This window comes from Lepidochelys olivacea (assembly GCF_965140295.1).
Source record: "Lepidochelys olivacea isolate rLepOli2 genome assembly, chromosome: 4".
Lineage (NCBI taxonomy): Eukaryota > Metazoa > Chordata > Testudines > Cheloniidae > Lepidochelys > Lepidochelys olivacea.
This window is the reverse complement of record NC_140414.1, coordinates 14,018,515-14,039,817: the sequence shown is the minus strand read 5'-3', so window position 1 is coordinate 14,039,817 and position 21,303 is coordinate 14,018,515. Positions and strand designations below refer to the sequence as shown.

Genomic DNA, 21,303 nt, shown 5'->3' with positions numbered 1-21,303 from the left:
TCAGATGTGCCTAAGGGATTTAGGAGCCCAAGCCTTATTGGAAGTCAGCGAGAGGTTTGTGGCCCTGAATCCCATAGGTGCCTAGCTAAATCAATGGAGTGACATTTTACTCTGTGCAAATGCAAGGGAAGCAGGAGGAATGGTTCGGGTGTTAGCCTGGGACTGGGAGGACCTGCATTCCATTCTGTGTTCCATCAAGGCTTTCTGTGTGACCTTGCATAAATCACTTCATTTCTCTGAGCTTCCGTTTCTCATCAGTAAAAATTCTCTGAAGGATGTTACATTAGTTCAGAGACTTGGGTTCAATTCCCTACTTTGCCACAGGCTTCTCACTTGTCTCTCGGTGCCACAAACAGACATGTCTGCTTCACAAAGCTGATCAGGTCCTGAGCTACATTCATGCCCCTTTTCACTGATCTACCAGTCTATGCTTGACGTCTGTGTAAATGACATTCACGCCCACTTCAAGTCCCCTTCCTACTGCCCGAACGGAGCCATAGTGCAAATAGGAATCAGGGCAGTTGATCAGGAAAGCCAGCACTTGCTGAATCTCACTCTGTTTGTAACTTTAGATTCATGCGGGCTGGGATGATGCTAATTTATTCTTCAGTTTCTCTCAATTTGCAGCAGACTGATAATGAAACATGAGTGCTAGGAAGTCTTCTGATTGAGACTGAAGTTGGGAGCGTGAAGTAGTGTCAGATTGAGCTGCCATCCTTCCTCTAACATGGCCTGTTAGTGTCAGGGATAAGGGACCCAACTTTACAGTCCCTTGCAATCTGTCCTTAAACGGGGCACACCATAAATGCAGTGATGTCTGCAAAGATTTTATGACCGATGACTGACGAGCCTGTCTTTTACCTTCAATTACTCATTTATGATGCACAGAGACATCTTGGTATAATGCATGCACACACGGGCTTTGGGGAGTTTCACGGGCTCTTTTTATTTAAAAGACTGGCTTTTTCACATTAAAAACCAACAACCTTTCAAAGAATAGCAGAATGGGAATATACCAAGCCCTGAGCAACCCTTAACTTTTCTGGAAGAAAGAAACCCCAGGCCTGGTCCCGCAAGGTGCTGAGTACTTCCTCTATAGGGGCTGTGCTCTGCCAGCTCTTCCTTGTATGGGAGGAAAGGGCAATCTACACTCTTCTGGGCAAAAAAAGCTGCCCCACTCCTACAGAAGAAGTAGGAGAGCAGTGCAGAAATACGGTTAAGTTTCTTACAGCTGTTTCCAGCAGATGCTGCTATGTCACCAGTGGTACTGATTTAAAGGAGAACAGGCTCAGATCTACACAGGGACTTAGGCATTGTAGAGCTTCCCTCATACCCCTTAGCCCAGTGGCTAGGGTACATACCTGGGATGTAGTGGACCCATTTCAATTCCCCACTCTGCCTGATGAGGAGAAGGGACTTGCACAGAAATGCCCCCTCTCTGAGGTGAGTGCTCTGCCTATGGGATATTATGATATGGGACTCCCTCAATCTCTCTTGTTCAAGCCATCCCACTTTAATGAAATATTAATTGGGCCAGAGGACAATTGAGGATCGCTCTATAGACCAGTGGTTAGAGTACTCACTGAGAGGTAATCATTTATCGTTCTACTTCAGGGAAGGCAGACCTGCCAGGTCAGAGTTTCTCCCCGCAAACAGTCTTAGGGCTTTGTAGAGAACTTTGACTTGGGGAAGCCGAACAGGGCCGATGAATAGGGAGGCACAGAGCTCTGTTCCAAGTTCCATCACAGACTTCATATGTGATGTTGGGCAAGTCACTTCCCCTATCGATACCTCAGATTCCCTCTCTTGCACATGGAGATTACTATACACACCCTCCTTCCTGAAGCACCTAAGATTGACAGAGGACAAACACCAAATGTGGTTATAATGGCTATAGCAACACCGCTGTTGAGGGAGCGGCGGTGGCAAAGGGTAGATGGTTCGGGTACTAAAATGCTATTAAAAGAGCTGAGTTCTGTTCCAAGTTTTGCCACTGATCATCCAGTGAGCACATCTCTGTTTCCGCTCCTGTCCTTATTTGTTTAGATTATAAGATCTTTTGTGGCAGAGACTATGTTTGTACGGGGCCCTGATCTCATGTAGATCTCTGAGCTGCCACAGTAATATGAATAATAATGCAGCTGCCAAGTCTTTAACTCGTACAAGGGGGTAACTCCAGTGCTCATTAAGAAATTAAAGAAATGCAAACCCACAATGCTCCAGGGTCGTATCTGTACGGCACTCAGTGTTTTGATTGATGAATACACAATTATGTTTATTTACATAGATTATTAAACATAAATTAGTCAAACAATTAACATGACAGGAACGTACAAAGATTAAGATCAACTTAAACAGCAAAATAGGAAATTATTTTAAGAGCAGTTACCTTTATAATCATGTTATGACATGCAGCAGCTTTAGCTGATCATTTCTACGCGAGTCATTGTAATGCAGTTTAGAAATAATTGATGGTTTCTCTTTTGTCTGCGCTTCATGCTAGTTAATGGAAATTGATTTAAATAAAAATAATAATAAGATATAAGATTTTATAAGATTTCATTGAATTTACAAGGCCTGGAGCAAGCCACACTAATTATTGCTATGTCGTTGTGGCAAGCTAGCGAGAAATTAGATATAAAAACTGAGCAAAAACTATATATAATTACCATTAAAATGACTCGGGCATGAAAATTAATCAAATGGAGTTGGAAAAACATTCTTATTCCTACCAACTGTTGGAGGCCAGTCTTTTTTGAACTTTTGTTTGGATCACCTTTTTTCTTACTCCCTGAATTAGGCCATCTTTTCAGTATACACATCTGGAGAAAATCCTTCCTTTTTCTGTTACTGTATTCAGTAGAGAGTATACTTAATATCCACAGCCAAATTCTGGCTCTAATTGCAACTCCAGCAGGGTTCCTGGGTGTGATTGGGCTCACTTCTTTTTGAACATAGAACCTGGTGTACTGAGTCAGCTTGTCCATCCTATAGTCTAATGCACATGGTCCATCTACTTCAGTATTTTGTCTTTAACGGTGGGCAGCACCTGGTACTTCAGAGGAAGGTGCAAAAAACAAACAAGCAAACAAAAAACCCTTAGCAGGCAGTTCTGATGATCTGCCTCCACTAGTTAGGGATTGGTTTAAACCCTAAAGCGTAGGGTCTTCACTTCCAAAGTAAATTTTTTAAAATGTGGTTGCTATTTTAACTCTGGATATTGTTGTTATCCACAGAGGTATCTAATCTTCTTTGAATCCTAAATTCCTGGCATCAAAAACATCCTGTGGCAATGAGTTCCATAGGCTAAAATTAAAAAAAAAAAACTATCTGAAAACAAAGAGCAACGGGCATTCCACATAGTCACCAGTCATGTTTTTCCCACTGATTATTGCCTTCACCCGACGCACTGTTCCACCCGGGCAAAAGAGCTGGACCATAGCACTCAACTCTCTGAACTCACAACACTCATGATGAAGCACAAATCATTGGGCCAAGTTTGTCCCACCAGCATCTCTGGAATTATACCTGGAATGAATATCGCCCATTTGTACAAGCGGTCACGTCGTTTAGACCTCATGTAGTACATTTTCTCATCCGTGTGTGTGATGACATTCCTTCGCACAGCCCTGTTTTGGAGCTTGAAGAGGGTTTGGGGGTTGTGATTGGAAGTTCTACTTCCTCCCTTTTGTGCCAGTTTTGGTAGGTCTTTGCACAGGTTCTTCATTACCTCATACAGTTCAACATCCGCAAGAGTGGCCACTCTGCTTCCTTCTCCTCCTCCATCTACTTAGCTCCCCACAATGGTTGGGAAGCTTCATCTGGTGCAATGGAACCTGGGTTCCTTTGGGCACAGCATGTTTCATGGGCTTTCAGCTAACCCAAGGAGAAAAGACAAAATTGGTGGTTAAGGCCCTGGGCTGGACGCATGATCTGGTTCTATTTCTGGCCCTTCTCCTGAATCCCTGTACGGCCGTATCACCTAACCTCCCTGTGACTCACTTCCCATCTCTAATATGAGGATAACAATATTTCCTTTACCCCACCCATTGCAAGTCTTGCCTATTTAGACTGGAAGCTCTTTGGGGCAGGGACTGTCTCTCGTGTATCTGTACACGTTTGTGACTGACAGATGGGTTCAACATGGCTGTGTGTGCACATTGTGAACCAGACTGGACAAACTCTGGGGGTTTTCTTTTAGATGAATTGCAGCTAATAAACTTGTGATCTTCCTTTTTTCAGGTAAGCCAGTAATGATAGTGACAGAGTACATGGAGAATGGCTCTCTTGACACATTTTTAAAGGTAAGGAGGACTTGTGGCACCTTAGAGACTAACCAATTTATTTGAGCATAAGCTTTCGTGAGCTACAGCTCACTTCATCGGATGCATACTGTGGAAACTGCAGAAGACATTATAAAGGTAAGATTCAAAATACTCAGATGGTTTTTCTTGGAGGACAGTGGGGTCTCCTGTAAAGGTCATTCCCCCGGGAAATACTGTGAAGTGCTGGTGGAGTTACAGCTCCCCAAATCCTAGCTCCATCTACCCCAATACAAATATATAAAATAATAAATAAAATACAAAGCATTCTTTTCCTTTCTGTGAGGAGCACTGCATCTAAAAACACTGGTTTTCATGCCTTCCTTTACACAACTGCAGTTTGGCACCAAATCTCCAAACGACCCTGTGGAGTAAAGATTTACATGTGTTTTGATGGCACTTTGTCAGTAGTGAGGATTAGATCACGTGGGCAGGACACACGGGGGGGGGGGGGTGTTGCATGTGACCGGTGTTGTTTACAACCTTGACTCAAAGGGATAGTTATCCGTGGGGTTTTTACATATGTAACCCTTCTGCCAGGTGGAGCCAGCAGCAAGCAGGGCCGGTTCAATATCTAGGGGCTCCTTTTCAACCATACAACACAGAACCGGCTCGAGCCCCCACCGAGTGACCTGAGAAAATTACACAGCACCCCTGAGTGCCTCTGAGAGGCAATACTTCCCCACTCGCAAGCACAGAGTCTATGTGTAGAAAAGAAGCTTTCAACGAAAGGAGAGAAGTCACCCAACATTAATTAGGGAAAATGCCACAAGCAGAATTCATAAACATATAACTGTGAGCAGGACACCCGCCCCAGAGTGCATGGGGCAGTGCCTTCCTCCTCATGTTCTTGAGTTCTACAACCAAAAGTCCCTTTACTGTGCCTGCCTCTGCTCCCTCACCAGACCCCACTCACAGTGGTTGTCCTTGGATAGTGAGGACCCAGGGTTCAGAGGTGCATCTGTGTGAGTTCACCTCCCACCCGGGAAAGAGGGCACCTTGCTTGCTCTGCCGTCTGAGCACTTGCTCTGCCCGGCTGCCCCTGTCAGCCACTCATTCCACGGGCAACCCTGCCAGCCGCTCATTCCACTGGCCGCCCTGCCAGCCACTCACTCCACTGGCCGCCCTGCCAGCCACTCACTCCACTGGCCGCCATGCCAGCGACCTGCTCGCCGCTCTCATGGGCTGCTCCTGCCGGCCGCTCCTGCTGCCCGCCCGTCAGTCAGGCAAATTCTGTTGCTACCTGCCTCTCTACTGTGACCTCTGCAGGTTAGTCTCTTAGGACATGTCTTCACTAACAACGGTAAAGTGCTGGCCGCGGCAGCGCTTTAACATGGCTTGTGTAGTCACGGCGCAGCACTGGGAGAGAGCTCTCCCAGCGCTGTAAAAAACCACCTCCACGAGGGACGTAGCTACCAGCGCTGGGAGTGAGACTGCCGGCCCTCATGCACTGTCTACACTGGCACGTTACAGCGCTGAAACTTGCAGCGCTCGGCAGGGGGGGGGTGTTTTCACACCCCTCAGCGAGACAGTTGCATCGCTGTAAAGTGCCAGTGTAGACAAGCCCTTCATGGTTTTCAGCTCTTAGCATGCTGGGCAGACACACAGTCCTACCACAACTGATTTCAGCTCTGATTGAGCATTTAAAATAACAAATTGCTCCTAATGAAGCCTATTTAGCCCTTTCTTTGAACAGTGGGGAGGAACAGGTTAACCGCTTAGTGAGAGTCCACATCTCCTGGCTGGGACACCTGTCCCCATCCCACTTACTTTCACAGGGGTCTGGCATTTGAGCCCCTGGCTTAACGAGGTCTTTTCAGCTAAGGGTAGTCCCCTCATTTGGGACAGGCTAAGCACAGTTCTGCTCCCCTTTATTCATACAGTAATGACAGCACCATTGATAACAGCATTTCATTACCCCTGCATTCAGTAGTAAAGTGATTTGTAACCCAACACCAGCCAAAGTTGATTACTTTGAGCACCACAGCTGTCTGCTGGATATCTAAGCAGAGTAGGTGTGTTCATGTAAATACAGTTGCTCCTGAAGTCTCTCCCCCTCCTAGCTAGCTGTCAGGGGAGAATTCATTCGGACCCTGCTTACGTCTACATACATATGTGTGTACGCTATAAGTGGTTCATTAGGTAATTCCCTAATCATGAGTTAAGAGGTCTGTTGTCTCAGCTTAGTCTCTAGAGAACACTATTCCAAACAATGACACCTTCAGGAGCCTCTGGGCCAGAGCATCATGGTCATTAATTATGAATTCCCCTATTTGCCTTTGCATGAGCCTTGCCCCTGACTGTTATTTGTGCATGTGTGTAACTCAAGGTGCGAAGAACAATGCGCACTGTGATTGAAATCCCCCCTTATCTTTGCAGAAGAACGACGGGCAGTTCACTGTCATTCAGCTGGTTGGGATGCTGAGGGGCATCGCATCAGGGATGAAGTACCTATCAGACATGGGTTACGTACATAGAGACCTTGCTGCCAGAAACATCCTCATCAACAGCAATTTAGTGTGCAAAGTGTCTGACTTTGGGCTGTCCAGAGTCCTAGAAGATGACCCTGAAGCAGCATACACAACAAGGGTAGGTTCTGGGGATACTGGACCATTGAACTAAAGGAAATGATGGAGACGGCCAAGTGGCACTTTCAAAAGTGCTCACACTCACAGTTGGAGCCAGATTTTGAAAAGGGCTCAGTGTCTATCAGTTGTCATTTCACTTAGGTGCCTACATTGGCCCTGAGCGCTTTTGAAATCTGGCAGTATATGTAGGGGCCTAAGCAGGAGCTGTTGGGTGCCGAGCTCTTTTGAAAATGGGGCTCTACGTTGTCAAAAAAACAAAGCTGCACACAGAAGAAGGTGGATGTGGAGAGAATCTGTCTGACAGCTCAATCCTGGGCAGACTTCAGTTGACTTATTCTGTTTTGTAACAGAAAATGCACCCAGTAGCTGGAGGTGGCATAACTTTGCATCGGTGTGAGAAATGAGGTAATGCAGTTGAGATTTTTTTTCAAAATAGAAGAATAACACTGGGCTCTTACATCCCTGTTTTGGCAACTAAGTTAACTGCCTGATTTTCAAAAGTACCCAGCACCCCGGTTGTTCCTGTGGTCTTCAGGGTGGACTGCTGGGTGGTCAACACTTGTGAAATATCAGGCTGCTTATTGAGATACCTAAATATGGACTTAGAAGCCTAAAATTAAGCTCCTTTTTGGCCCTTGCCTGTTGAATATAGTTGGAATATAGTCTGACCTAAAAAGGGAAGTGATACAGAGCCAAAAGGGAGTGAAAAAGGGTGTGAACGAAGCCCATCCATATTGCTCCTTTCTCCAGAGTAAAAATCCAAGTTGGGATTCTGTGGTTAAAACATGGGCAGGTCCTAGGCACAGGAGGCAGGTGGCCAATCCATGTGATTGACAGGCCAAGAGTGCTGCATATCCCACGTTTCGGGGGGTCCAGAGTAGAATTGCTTATTGAGACAGAACTTGCTAGAGGCAGGCAGCTCGAACCCAAGCAACAAAAATCAAGGACAGACCCTTGCAGACCACCAAAAGAAATCCCACAGAGAGTCATGCAAACAGGCTAGGGCCTCCATGAGCTCTGATACAGGGAGACCTATTCATCATATCTATCATAATATATTAATATACACAGTCAGTATTGAAAATGTACTGGAAACATTGTGAGAATGAGACCTTTTGTAATAGTGATAGCTGGATGAAATCCTCTTATCATAGCTTCAGTTCATATTTATCAACATGTACATGTACTTTTTTTTACACGTATGATTAAAGAATCATTTTGTAAGGAACACACATTCACCATCTGTGCTCAGAAGCCTCCAGTAACTCAAAGCCACCACCTTATCTGGAGATTTCACCCTGGAAAAATGTTTCAGGAGTTGGCAACTGGAGTCTACCTGTACATTGGAGGATCAGAACCTATTGAGGCATATAAGGGTTTCTTTATTTGGCCAGATCTTCATCTGGGATAAACAGATATGATATGCTGAGTGCTGCTCGCTAGGAATCTGGCCCCCACTGGCTTATGGTTTGAACCAATAATGCTTCACTGAAGAAAACTTGTGAGAATAAGGTTTTCTAAAAATATACCCCAAATTTTACTGTTTTTGCAAAGGTAAAAATTGTTTGGAGGGATTCCCTGAATATCCCCCAGCCTTGCAGGTAGCTCATTCCTGGGAGCAAGGGCCTTCAAAGGGGGGCATATTTTGATAGAATTCAAGGAAAACAATTCTTTAAACCCTGACTAAAATCCTCTTTTTAATCCTGAAAATTTTAGGGATGATTTATATTATTATGATTAAAGTATTATAATTTGCATAAAGTTAAACATCGAAAAATTAGAAAGCAGGGAGAAAACCCTAAATCTGAAATCCCTAGATATATGCAGGGATATGTTACTTATGCAAGAAATATTACAAAAAATCAATAACAATCAAAGAGAGAAGGAATCGTTGTTTTTGTCACTCATCTGGTCTCCCCATCTCTTATGTAGGCCTCTATCCTGCAATCAAATTTGCATAGGCTGACCTTGCATTCATGTGGAACCTTGTTGATTTCAGTGGCCCACCTACCCGGATCTAACTTCAGGATTGGGGTCAAAGATCTGTAGAATAAAATCCAGCCTCCTGCCCTGTAATTTGCATGAGGTTCACATTACGCCAGAGTCACCTAGAGCTTTTAAGGCATTTGTTCCTTCCGCATTTGCTGTCAGAGACTCTTGAAAGTTCACTGTATTGATTGCTTGAATGCTTGGCTTTTCCCCCTACCAACCAGCGCAACATAATGGAGATGTGGATGCTAAACGTGTTCCAGCATTGAAATGGAATTTAAACAACAACTCGTCAGGTCAGCCAGTTTGTAGTCAGCTACAAATGCTTATGGGCTGAGATAATATAGAGAGGGGCCTCATGCTGCCAAACAGATTTACTTTAAAATTCTACATCTCTTTCCAGCATCATTCAGGAACAGGAAAAATCTCCCTTGATGCTCTAAGAAATGTTTTTCTCTCCCCACCCGTTCTTTTGTTTTTTTGTTTTTCACACAAGGGAGGGAAGATCCCGATCAGATGGACAGCCCCAGAAGCCATCGCCTTCCGCAAATTCACCTCGGCCAGTGACGTCTGGAGCTATGGGATAGTGATGTGGGAAGTAGTGTCTTATGGAGAGAGACCCTACTGGGAGATGACCAATCAAGATGTAAGTACTTGCCAAAGCCACTGTATGACAAGTCCCTTGCTACCCGAGACAGAACTGGCGCAGGGCTTTCAGTCTGAAAGTGACCGCTGCTTTTAAAAAGCCCAGTGAAATGATTTTCTTTGCCCCTGAAATTTCTTTTATTGAATGCCCTTTTATGCAGCAGCTCAAAACGAGCTTTGCACAAAGAGAAGTAAGTCTGCATGGAGTAAAGACTGTCTCCCTTGACAGACTATTCTAGTGCCACTGTTGTGGTTATTATCAGAGTCCATCAGTATTATGTTTAAAGACGAAGGTCTGCCAAAGGCTGCATATTGATAAATGACATAATTTCAGCTACACTTACAAACTCATCCAGTCAACCGTAGCTAAAGCCCTTTGTTTTCCATTTTTATTTCATTTAAAATTTACTGGGAATTTATCAGTGTTTATTATAAAAATTAAAAAAATGAGTAAAAATCAGTACAAAAAAGTAACTTCACAGTTTTCTGGGTAAATGTTGAGGTTAATATTGGGGACAGGAGGAGAGGAAAAAAGCAACAAATAGATAAAAGTAAGAGTATTTGAAATAAAAGCAGTGTAAGCTGTGGTTTATTTCATGAACTGTACATATAGATATGCATATGTATCTTCTACTACCTTACCTTACTTTGACAGCCAGCTCACATTGACACTTGGACTAATTTATTAGTAACATAAACACATCTACCTAATGTCATGTATTGGATTTTCTTAACATAATCCGTATTTCCATATACTTGAATTTAACTGAATTGATTGAATTGATTTAACTGGGAATTGGTCCTGCTTTGAGCAGGGGGTTGGACTAGATGACCTTCTGGGGTCCCTTCCAACCCTGATATTCTATGATTCTATGATTCTATGAATGGTCCAAAATTTGGGTGAAAAATCAGTAAAAACTTGCTATCTCTTGTAAGACCTGGGGAATTTTCAGTAAAAACTGAAAACAAAGTTACCTAAGTATAGCTTAATTTTTGAGATCCATCTATATTAGTAAGTACTCGCTTCCTTGAGGGAAAGGGAGGTGATGCGGTGTAATGGATAGGGCTCTTAACCTAGATTCTCTTCCTGCCTCTGCCATTGACCATGAGCATGACACTTTGTCTCTCTTTCCCCTTCGACTCTTTGTCTTGTCTGCTTTGAAGAGCTTGCAGTCTAAATAAGGATAGTCTCTTATCATATGTAGGTACAGTGCCTAGTACAGTGGGGCCAAACATTGTTTGCTAGGGCTATACGTGCTATTTAGATTGCAAGCTCTTTGGAGCAGGCCCTGTCTGTGTGTTCAGTTTGTACAGCGCCTAGCACAATAGAGTCCTGGTCCATGGCTGGATTCCTAGGCACTAGGGTTATACAAATAAATAATAATAATGGAACAGAGGCTTGGGCCCATCAGGTGCTGAGCATCCACCAAGAATGCTCAGTATCCTGCAAGGTTGTGCTTTAAATCAATGTACCATCAGACTGGCATATTTTAGTCACTGCAGAACATATGCGAGCTGTAGCACCATAAATTTATTCCTGTGGTGAGAGAGATGAATAAAACTAAAGCAAACAAAATGTTTCAGTTAAATGCTGCAAACTCAAGTCCTCTTGTTTTCAGCAAGTTCAAAGAAAAACCCAGGGATATCAATCCAAGGGACCAATCCAACTCCTGTTTAAGTCAAGGAAACTTGAATGAAGGGGAGTTGTATCAGGTTCAAGGGGGTTACCTTGTTTCTCTTTTACCACAATAGCTTGCCTGTGTAATACAGCTTTTTTTTATTCTAAAGTAACTCAAACCACTCTGCAAACTTGGGGCCAGAGTCAGGACCCCTGCCTCCATCAGGGTGAAGAGAGCCAGAACAAGGCCTGCCTGTCACATCAGTCCCACTGTGAGCGTGTGTATATATTTCTCTGGCAGCTGGAAGCATGTGTACTGTCGTGTCAATAAGAACAGCGGGCTTCCACAGGCTGGTCGAAACACAAGGTGCTACCAGGGACTAAGAAGCCTTAAGCAAAATTTGTCCTTTCACCCCATTGCTGCTGGGGTTCGAGCCATCCCCTCCCCACCTTCGGGTGGCACAGCTGAAGTGCTGATGAACCCTGTCCCTCCCTGTATCCCAGGTTCCAGTTCCAGCCCCAGCCTCTATACCAGGGATCGGCAACCTTTGGCCCGCGGCCTGCCAGGGTAAGCCCCCTGGCAGGCTGGGACAGTTTGTTTACCTGCTGCGTCCGCCAGTTTGGCCGATCGCAGCTCCCACTGGGCGCGGTTCGCTGCTCCAGGCCAATGGGGGCTGCGGCAAGCGGCGCAGGCCGAGGGACATACTGGCCACCGCTTCCCGCAGCCCCCATTGGCCTAGGACAGCGAACCCGCCACTGTAGCAGGTAAAGAAACCATCCCGGCCCGCCAGGGGGCTTAACCTGGCAGGCCGCATGCCAAAGATTGCCGATCCCTGTTCTATACTTATCACCCTGGCTTTCCCACAGAACATTTTTCCCAGCTCCCTTTCAGCTGGGATCCCTGCAACAGGACTTCTCTTGTCCTGCTTGCCTTCACACTCAGCAAGCCACGGACAACAGCAGCAGCTGCTCCCCTCAGCACACAGAGGACTATATGTAGCCTGCTGCTCCCAAAAGCCCTTGCTTGCTCCCCGCCGGATGCCTTAACTCAGTCAGGTGCTCTCCCTCAGGACTACAAAGCACCCTGAATGCCTGGCCTTAAAGGAGCTCATACCTCACCACAGTAATTCAGGCCAGGTTATACCCTGAAGGGGCCTGCACACCCTGGGTTTTGACTGTGCACTGACTCCATTGAGGCATCTGGCTGGGAGTGAGCAGGGGCTTCTGGGAGAAGCATGAAGATCTCTGCTCTGTGGGGAGCAGCTGCGGTTGGGGGCCGCCTCTGCGTGGGAATGCATTCAGCGTGCATATCAGACAGTGGGTGAGGTCCCCAGGTGATGCAAATCAGCCTAGTTTTATTGACTTCCCGGGTGCTATGCTGCTATAACACCCCGGAGTTGATCCAGTCCACAGTGAACGGCGGGGGGCAGGGTAGTATTCAGTGAAGATTAAAAAATAATGTAATAAAATATAGTCCGGTGCAATTAATCAATGTGATGGATAGAGAGAATATAACTTTAATTTTCATTGGGGAAATAAATGATTTTATATTGTGAAGCGTCAGCAGCAATTCTGCTGTGTGCTGCTGTCCTCTTTGGCCTCAGTAAGTTGTTGAAGAATAAGTTGGTGCATCCTGCCTCACTCTCTGCACACGCTCCAGACCGCACATTGAACCAAGCCGGGGTTCTGCGTAAGTAAGAGCATGCGGCCAAGCGATTAATGACTGTAGGGTAAGGCATAGGCACTACGGGGCCTTTCATGTGCTTCACTTAAGCTTCTGTTCTCAAAGGGGCTCAGAACCCCCAAGCGGAGACAGATTTCCACAGGGGCCCAGCTCCCGTTTAGGTGTGTAGCTAAACGGGGGGACAGTTTTTCAAGATGGTTCCACACCCATCATTATCCTCCAGGGGAGCTGCTTTGGAAAATTTGGCCACGTTACTTAGGTGCCTAACTGAGAGCTGAGCTTTTGTGAAAATCTGGCCCGACGTGACTCTATGGGCAAGACTGAGTAGTGACTGGTCACTAGAATACCAGACCATTTCTCATAATTCTGCTGGTGAGCTGCTTTCTTAGGGTTTGAGATTGTCTCATGAGTTAGATGTTTGGCTTTTTTCTGACACGTGATTTTCAGTCAATAGCAAATTCCCATTTCCTTGCATAGAGAGCGGAACGAATAGGGTTCAAAGCTGCCTGCACCATATTAATTTTAATGGGACTGTATTACTTTTAAGGTCAGTATTGTAAGAAATGCTTGTTCACGTCCTCCCTCCACGCCAGGATAATCGCTGTAGGGGAGAAAGAAGTTCGGGAAACATAATTCATAGAGTTCCTTTTGAATTCTGCCCTGGTCTGAATCCCATAGCCCAGGAAGAAGCTGCACTCCATTCATCCACAGATCCTCCAAGATACACATGGGTCCCAGGGGCCTGCAGGAGGCATTCATTCCAATTCCCCTTGCCTACTCTTTGCTGCCCGGTTCCTACATATCCCTGCACAGTACCGAATGCAAGAGCGAGGCATAAAAGGCAGTCCTAAAGGGGGTTTCACAACGTGGAAGAAAAATACAGCTCCTCTGGCTCTAGGAACTTTGTGAGACAGGTTGGGAAGACTCTAGCAGAGACAAGCAGGCATTTTATCACTGCCCCTTTCTACCTGCTCCACCTCTGCAGAGAGACTTCTGGGATGAAGGGTGCATGTCAGATGGGCAAAACTCCCCTTCTCCATGACAGCAACCTCCCCCCAGCACAGAGAGGGGAGCAGGAGACCCAATGTTTAAAAGAAAATGGTCTTGTCCATTTGGCGTTAGCAGTTACCTTGACTGTAAAAGTTCCTTTGGAGACTCCTGCTTCTCCCTTATTTTATCTAGTGCCTCTTTCGCCATAAGCGACTGTGTGATCACCTGCTGCACAGAACAATCCTATCTGTCCTCCCTGCTCAGCTGTAACATCCAAGCAAAGAATCACAGTATCTTACCACCACAAATAGCAAAAAGGGCAGAGAAAACATTCAAGTAGGCAGACAGTTGTGTGCTATTTTGCTAACTCAGAGCAACTATGACCCTCAGTCTCTCCATCTCAGTTGCTACCTTACTTAAAGGAGGTTTACTATGAAGAACATAAGAATGGACATAATGGGTTAGACCAAAGGTCCATCTAGCCCAGTATCCTGTCTTCCAACAGTGGCCAATGCCAGGTGCCCCAGAGGGAATGAACAGAACAGGTAATCATCAAGTGATCCATTCCCTGTCGTTCATTCCCAGCTTCTGGCAATCAGAGGCTAGGGACACCATCCCTGCCCATCCTGGCTAATAGCCATTGATGGACCTATCCTCCATGAATGTATCTAGTTCTTTTTTGAACCCTGTTATAGTGTTGGCTGTGGGGCTGGAGCACCCACGGGGAAAAATTAGTGGGTGCTCTGCACCGACCGACAGCCAAGCTCCCCTCCCCACCTCCTCCTCTGCCTCCTCCCCTGAGCGTGCCACATCCTCGCTCCTCCACCTACCTCCCAGCACTGCCTGCCCGGCCGCCGCCAAACAGCTGTTTGGCCACTCCTGGAGGGGAGGGGAGGAGTGGGAACATGGTGTGCTCAGGGGAAGAGGCGGGGTTGGGACAGGGATTTGGGGAAGGAGTCGGAATAGGGTCAGGGAGGGGCAGAGTTGGGGTGGGGAATTTGGGGAAGGGGTTGGAATGGGGGCAGGGCAGGGGTGGGATGGGGTGGAGCCTCATGGAAGAGGTGGAGTTGGGGCAGGAGCAGAGGAGGATTGAGCACCCACTGGCGGGAGCAGAAGTCGGCCCCTGTGGTTCCACAGGTTTTCTGTGCTTTGTATGAAAAATACTTTGTTTTGTTTGTTTTAAACCTGCTGTGTATTAATTTGGTGACCCCTAGTTCTTGGGTTATGAGAAGGAGTAAATAACACATCCTTATTTACTTTCTCCACATAAGTCATGGTTTTATAGACCTCTATCATATCCCCTCTTAGTCGTCTCTTAAAATGCTACATACACCTACCAGGGGATTATCCCAATCTAATACAGAAACTTTCAGCCATGCCCAATGCAGGGAATGCAGAAATTTGGTCCCAAGTTTGTCTCTTCTGCCATTGCAGTAAGCAGATCTAACTGGCTTTAATACAAATGCACTGGGATGACACAGATATTAGGTAAATGCCAAGGTATGAACTAGGATTCAATATGGAGTCAGCAAGATAACACTCCACCGCCAGAGGAATCCCTCTTGTGGATAGTGAGCATTTCAGACATGGACATTTTCTAGAACCCTTTATTAAAAAAAAGAGAAAATTAATTTAGCTACATCCTTCTGGACATTGAATGAATTTCACAAATGCATCTTGGAAAAGATGTGTGTGAGTCTGGGTCTTCAAAACATTCAGATTAGAGAATTAATAAGAGATTTAGCTCTTGAAATTAGCATTGGTTCCTGTCCAAGCTTTGCTTGGATTACCTCTGTGCCTATATTGCATATACTTGGCAACTGAATGGATCATAGTAAGCAAACAAATTTAACTCAAGGGTGTTTCCCACTGTGGTATGTGACCATTCCCAGAGTGTTTTCTGCCTTCTCTCTTCCATAGACTCAACTCCCACCGCTGATGGCCAAAAAGTCAGAGATCGCTGACATTGATGGTAGATGTTATGTGGTAAACCATGGTGCTCTGATTGCATGGATTTCAACTCATGAAAGCGTTCCCATCATTCTTACTCGGTGTATGACTTATAATTACAGACAGTTAAAACACATTGTTCGAAAATATAGTCAGCGGTTAGCAAAATTGTTCTCCTAATTGTAATTCAGTTTGGTTTTTTTCCATGTTCACAGCAATATAGACAGACTCAATATGGACAGTCACTATTATTCAGAAGGCTATAAATCAAGTGTTTAAATCAAAATTGGATGTCTTTCTAAAAACAATGCTCTAGGTCAACCACAAGATGTGGACTTGATGCACAAATTGTTGGGTGGAATTCTCTGGCCTGTGCTTTGCAGGTTGTCAGACTAAATGAGTGTAGTGGTTGCTTCTGGTTTAAAATTAGTGAAACCATTGGGTTAGATATATTACCTGCATTTACTAGCACAAGCCAGACCACTTCATTCTCCACCAGGCAGCCCTGAGCCAGCTGGCATTGCTCTGTTAATGGACAGCAATGATTACAGGGTGGCTTAGGGCCCTCAAGTCTTCTCCCAGCCCAAATGTTTGGCCCATCAAATCTTCTAAGGGTGAATGTGTTAGTGAACAAAATGGTGTCATGCCACCATACTGTGGTTGCTTTCAGGGCCTTGCTAGCTGCTGCTTCTTTCTCACACTGGATTCCTGAGAACGTCTGCACGTGAAAAAGACATGCCGCAGCATTATGGCATCTTGCAGTGTTTTGATACCACTTACATTGTATTGCCAGAATGGACAACGTCCTTTAAATTGCGTTCGCTTTATTGATGTTAGTGCCAGGAATATAAAATGTACCTAGCCTCACTGCAGATGTGGTTCAGAGGTATTCTGTACTGGTTCCAGCTTGTCTGCTACACATCTTGCTGCCATATTCTTTCTGGTGTATCTTGGAGGAGGAGCCCTCTGTGTTATAAATACACATGCAGGTACAGTACTTAGGCACCACATGATCATTTGCCCATGCCACATGGGATGATTTTATTCAATGGTTGCAAATTTGGCTCAAGGAGAGACTAGAAACATGACACAAAAAACAGAGAATCTGGATAACAGAAGTAGGTTGGGCCTATTTATTGTGCTGTGAACAAAACCATTGTCATAGAACAAGACCACTCGTTAATTCTGGCCTAAATTGGATAGAAGAACCATGGGCTTTCTCCAACGGCCATTGAGTCTTCCCATTGAGATCAGAGGGCTTTGGCTGGGGCTTCATTTGGGCTCAAAAGGTCTACTTGATGTAGATACTGGGGCTGGATTTTCAGAAGTGCTCCGTACTCAGCAGCACCCAATGAAAATACAGTGCACCATGTAATTTTGTTCACTAGGGCATGTGGCCTTAGAAGACTTGATAGCCCCAAATTTGGGGCTGGTAGAAGCTTTGATGGCCTCATTCCCCTCCTGGGTCAGTGCTGTTAATGAAAGGGGCGATTCCAATTGGTGCAGGACTAGGACTGGCTGGAATACAAGAATTCCATTTCCTGAAAAAATCTGAGGTTTCAGCATTTGTTTCTGTTCTGATGTGGACCAAATCCAAGACATTTCAAAAATGTTCATGAAATAACAAGAGAGAGAGTCCCAGAATCCCAGTGGTTAGAGCAGAGGTCTCAAACGTGCGATGTGGCCCACGGAGTTATTTCCTGCAGCCTGCCATAGGTGTCAACTCCACCAGCAACCAAGCTCCCCTCCTCCCCCCAGGCATGCCAAGTTACCGCTCTTCCACCTACCTCCCAGCTGTTTGGTGGTGCTTAGGACTTTCCAGGAGGGAGAGGGGAGGAGCGGCGATGCAGTGCACTCAGGGAAGGAGGCAGAGAATAGGTGGGGCCGGGAATTTGGGGAAGGGGTTGGAATAGGGACAGGGAGGGGGCAGAGACTTTGGGAAGGGGCTCGGCAGGGGCGGGAAGAGGCAGGGCAGGGGCGGGGCCTCATGGAAGGGTTGGAGTAGGGGCGGGGCTGGAGGGTTTAACCAAAATAATTCTAAAAGTAAATGTGCGGTTTGTCATTTGAGAGAGGTGCATTGCTGAATGTTTATATTTTATTAAAACCCCTCTTCGCATTACAGTTTTTAAAAAGTTAATACATTGACTTTTAATAGCATACTATATTACTCTTCATTTTTTTCATTTTTCACTATACTTTTGTTTTGTTGTACAAAAAGGTGTCAGTGATGCGGCCCTCGGGCCAATGTACTAGTCCTCATGTGGCTCTCGTGGTGATTAGAGTTTGAGATCCCTGTCTTAGAGCAACTGGAGTGTGGGAGAGCTATGTTCAAGGCCCTGGTCTGGATTAACAAGAGCAGGGACTTGTAGCTGGATCTCTAACATTCAAGCTATTCTTTTCCCTTCTCTCTCTGGTTTTACCAGAAATTCCACGCTGGACATGAGAAACCTTCCTGACAAAACTCATGTTGAAATTGATACATTTCTGCAAAAAGTTTTGGTCTGGACAGCATTTTCCCATGAAAAATCATTTAGTTAAAAAGTTCCCAACCAGCTCTAGACAGGACTCCGTGGTGGAGGGGGATATGAGATGACTTGTATCAGCAAACTCAGGTAGTATATCTGCCCTGCATTTGGTAACCTTCTTAATAATAATGATTGCCTGTAGTGGGTCTGCCTGACTGCCTTTACCATGGATGAACACAATCTGGATTAAGATTACAAGAACAATTTTGCTAACTACTGACTGTATTTGAAAACAATGGTGTTAGATGGCTGTAATTATAAGTCATGCAGGGGCATTAAAATGACAGAGATTCATTTGCAAGGTATTCTTTGAAATCCACGCCATCAGAGCACCATGGTTTATCACGTAATATTCACCATCAGTGGCAGCAACCTCCAACTGGATTGAGTCAACAGGACTAAGAGCACAGAGTATGCAGCAAGAGGTGTTAAGACTATCTCGGAATAGTCACATACCATATGTGCCTAAATAAAAGATGAACTCTTCTGAAAATCCAGTGATTGATTTAGGTACCTAATTAGGAGCTGCTGGGTCTGACCTCTTTTAAAAATCTACCTTATATATTTTAATTAACAAATGCCCCAAAATGATGAAAATTAATTATTTTGTAATCAAAATAGATGATTATTTTCTGTCTTCAATTAAAAAAAAAAAGAAAAGGTCTCTCCTGCAGTCAGTGTGTGTTGTTATCATGTCTTTTCACTCTAAAGGAAACAAGAAAGCACATGTTTGTAACTGTTATTTTAGATACAGAGCCATGTTATGAAAATATCATTTCTTTCTACCTTTGCATTTAAAAATCAATGGATTTTAATCCTACTCTGCTTTTATTGGCCATGTCCCACCATGCAGGCATTTTCATTTCCTGGTAGAAATTTGTACACAATAACAAATGACTAGACCCCAACATTGTTGAATGATGTATGAGATGGCCATGCTGTCTCAGGCTTGAATCCATCCATCATTTAGCATTCAAAGTCTGGTTTGAAATAAAGGTGGACTTTTATTGTTGCAAAACAAATGTGTGGTCCAGCGCATGCCTTGAAATTAAAAATATATATATGTTCTTTTCCGAGAAATTGCTAAAAAGAGCCTATGCTGCAGTTCTCAGAATTCAAGGACAGATAAACATTAAGGATTACAGATTCTCAACTGGTGTAAACTGGGGTAGGTCCATTGACTTTGACAATGCTTTTGCCTGACTTCCCTGGAATTCTGGCAATGTACACCAGCTGAATCTCAGGCCTATAGACAAACAGAGCTATGGCAATTTACGCCAGCGGAGGATCTGGCCCATTGACTTCAGTGATTCTATGGCAGTTTACACCAGCTGAGGATCTTCATCAAATTTCTTTCAGTTAATGGAAATTATTTTTTCAACCCCTCCTTTCCTGATTATTAAAGATACCGGGCACAGTGACATGTTTGACAGAGATATGCGGTGCGTTTCAGGAAGAAACGATGGATGAATTGATGGGCATGAAGCGTTTTAGTTCAAACGATTTGCAGTTGGCACAAGAAAACCACCCGCCCTCTTGTTTTGTCTCCCCTAGGTGATAAAAGCTGTGGAGGAGGGCTATCGTTTGCCAAGTCCCATGGACTGCCCGGCTGCTCTTTACCAGCTAATGCTCGACTGCTGGCAGAAAGATCGGAACAGCAGGCCCAAGTTTGACGAAATTGTCAGCATGTTGGACAAGCTCATCCGTAACCCGAGCAGCTTGAAGACACTGGTTAATGCATCGAACAGGTATAAATGCAGGCCAGTTCCATTTCTCCATGCATGATTCATGTCATAATACCCTGATATTGAAATAGCTCTCACTCTCTGATCTGTGCAGACCCTGGAGGATGTACCGCAAGCTTCATTGTGTCCAGAATAGTTCTCCCAAATCACCTCTTTCTGTTTAAATTGGCAGATACATGAGCAATTCAGTCACGTTATAAATGCATCCTGAAATGCTCATGACCTGTCTTGGAGAAGCTTGAGTTGCAGCTATCTTTATAGCTACGCAATGGAATTACTTGTGATTTACACCCAGGGAAAGGGAGAGCAGGATTTGGCCTGCAAAGTATATAAGAAACATCACTCAAATGATCCCTCTGTTGACTTTATCCTGGTAATAATGAATAGGAAAGAAATCCTTTAGGGCAAATTCTGGGGACTAGTAAAACCAGATGCATTCCTACTCTGATATAACCTACCACAATCATTTGGAAGTCCATTAGTGTTTTCCTCCATTTCTAACAGATTTTCAAACATTAACAAATCCATGTGGTTTCCAAAAAAAAAAGTGCACAATTTTCTAATATATTAGTATGAAACATGATAAATGCAAGCCTACAATTAAGGCTGACATGGTCGGAAATAGAAGTATAAATATTTTGGTAAATTCCTGCCAGCCAGTCATCTCAGATAACAACTTTACCACCATGGCAGAAGCCTGGGAATAATAACTTTTTATTATGGGTGCATAATATTTTTCCCCTGCAGCCTTATATTACTTCTTAATTATACTGCTACACTGATTTACACCAGCTGAGGATTTGGCCCTGGCTTTATAGGAGTTGAATTTTCCTCAGGGGGAGGAAGTTACACAAGTATTTGTATTGACGAGACTAACTTTAGCAACAGTCTAGAAATGAGCAACATGTTGGGAATGGTTCAGTTGGCACTGGAGCCCAGCTCCTAACAGTTAGACACAGAACTCCGGGAGTTAGGTTTCTAAATACGTTTGAGGATATGGACCTGTGAGGCAACATTTGTTTATTGGGGTATTGTAGTGAAGCGACGACCCCCTGGTGCAGCGCCTCCTGCTGGTTGACTCAGGAATTAGCTCTTCTAGCCCATAGTGCCCTCTGCAGGCCGGTGTCTCACCTGCAGCTGGCCCCCACGTCCCTCCCGGACCCCGGTGCCCCTTTACCTTGGGGTGCTGCCCCCTGGCAGGGCCCCCACACTCTGGGTCTTGCCACCCAGGGGGACCCCAATCCTCA

At 44.9% G+C, this 21,303-nt stretch overlaps 1 protein-coding gene across 6 annotated transcripts in view; it reads left to right on the top strand.

Moving 5' to 3' along the window:
* EPHA5 (EPH receptor A5) overlaps positions 1 to 21,303 on the top strand; it is a 321,089-nt gene that overhangs the window by 278,565 nt on the left and 21,221 nt on the right. For all 6 annotated transcript variants that reach the window (XM_084626024.1, XM_084626023.1, XM_084626020.1 and 3 more), the window contains 4 exons: positions 4,243 to 4,304; positions 6,702 to 6,911; positions 9,396 to 9,545; positions 19,866 to 20,059. In XM_084626024.1, the coding sequence (XP_084482150.1) occupies positions 4,243 to 4,304; positions 6,702 to 6,911; positions 9,396 to 9,545; positions 19,866 to 20,059 (616 nt within the window). The remainder of the gene's footprint in view (positions 1 to 4,242; positions 4,305 to 6,701; positions 6,912 to 9,395; positions 9,546 to 19,865; positions 20,060 to 21,303) is intronic.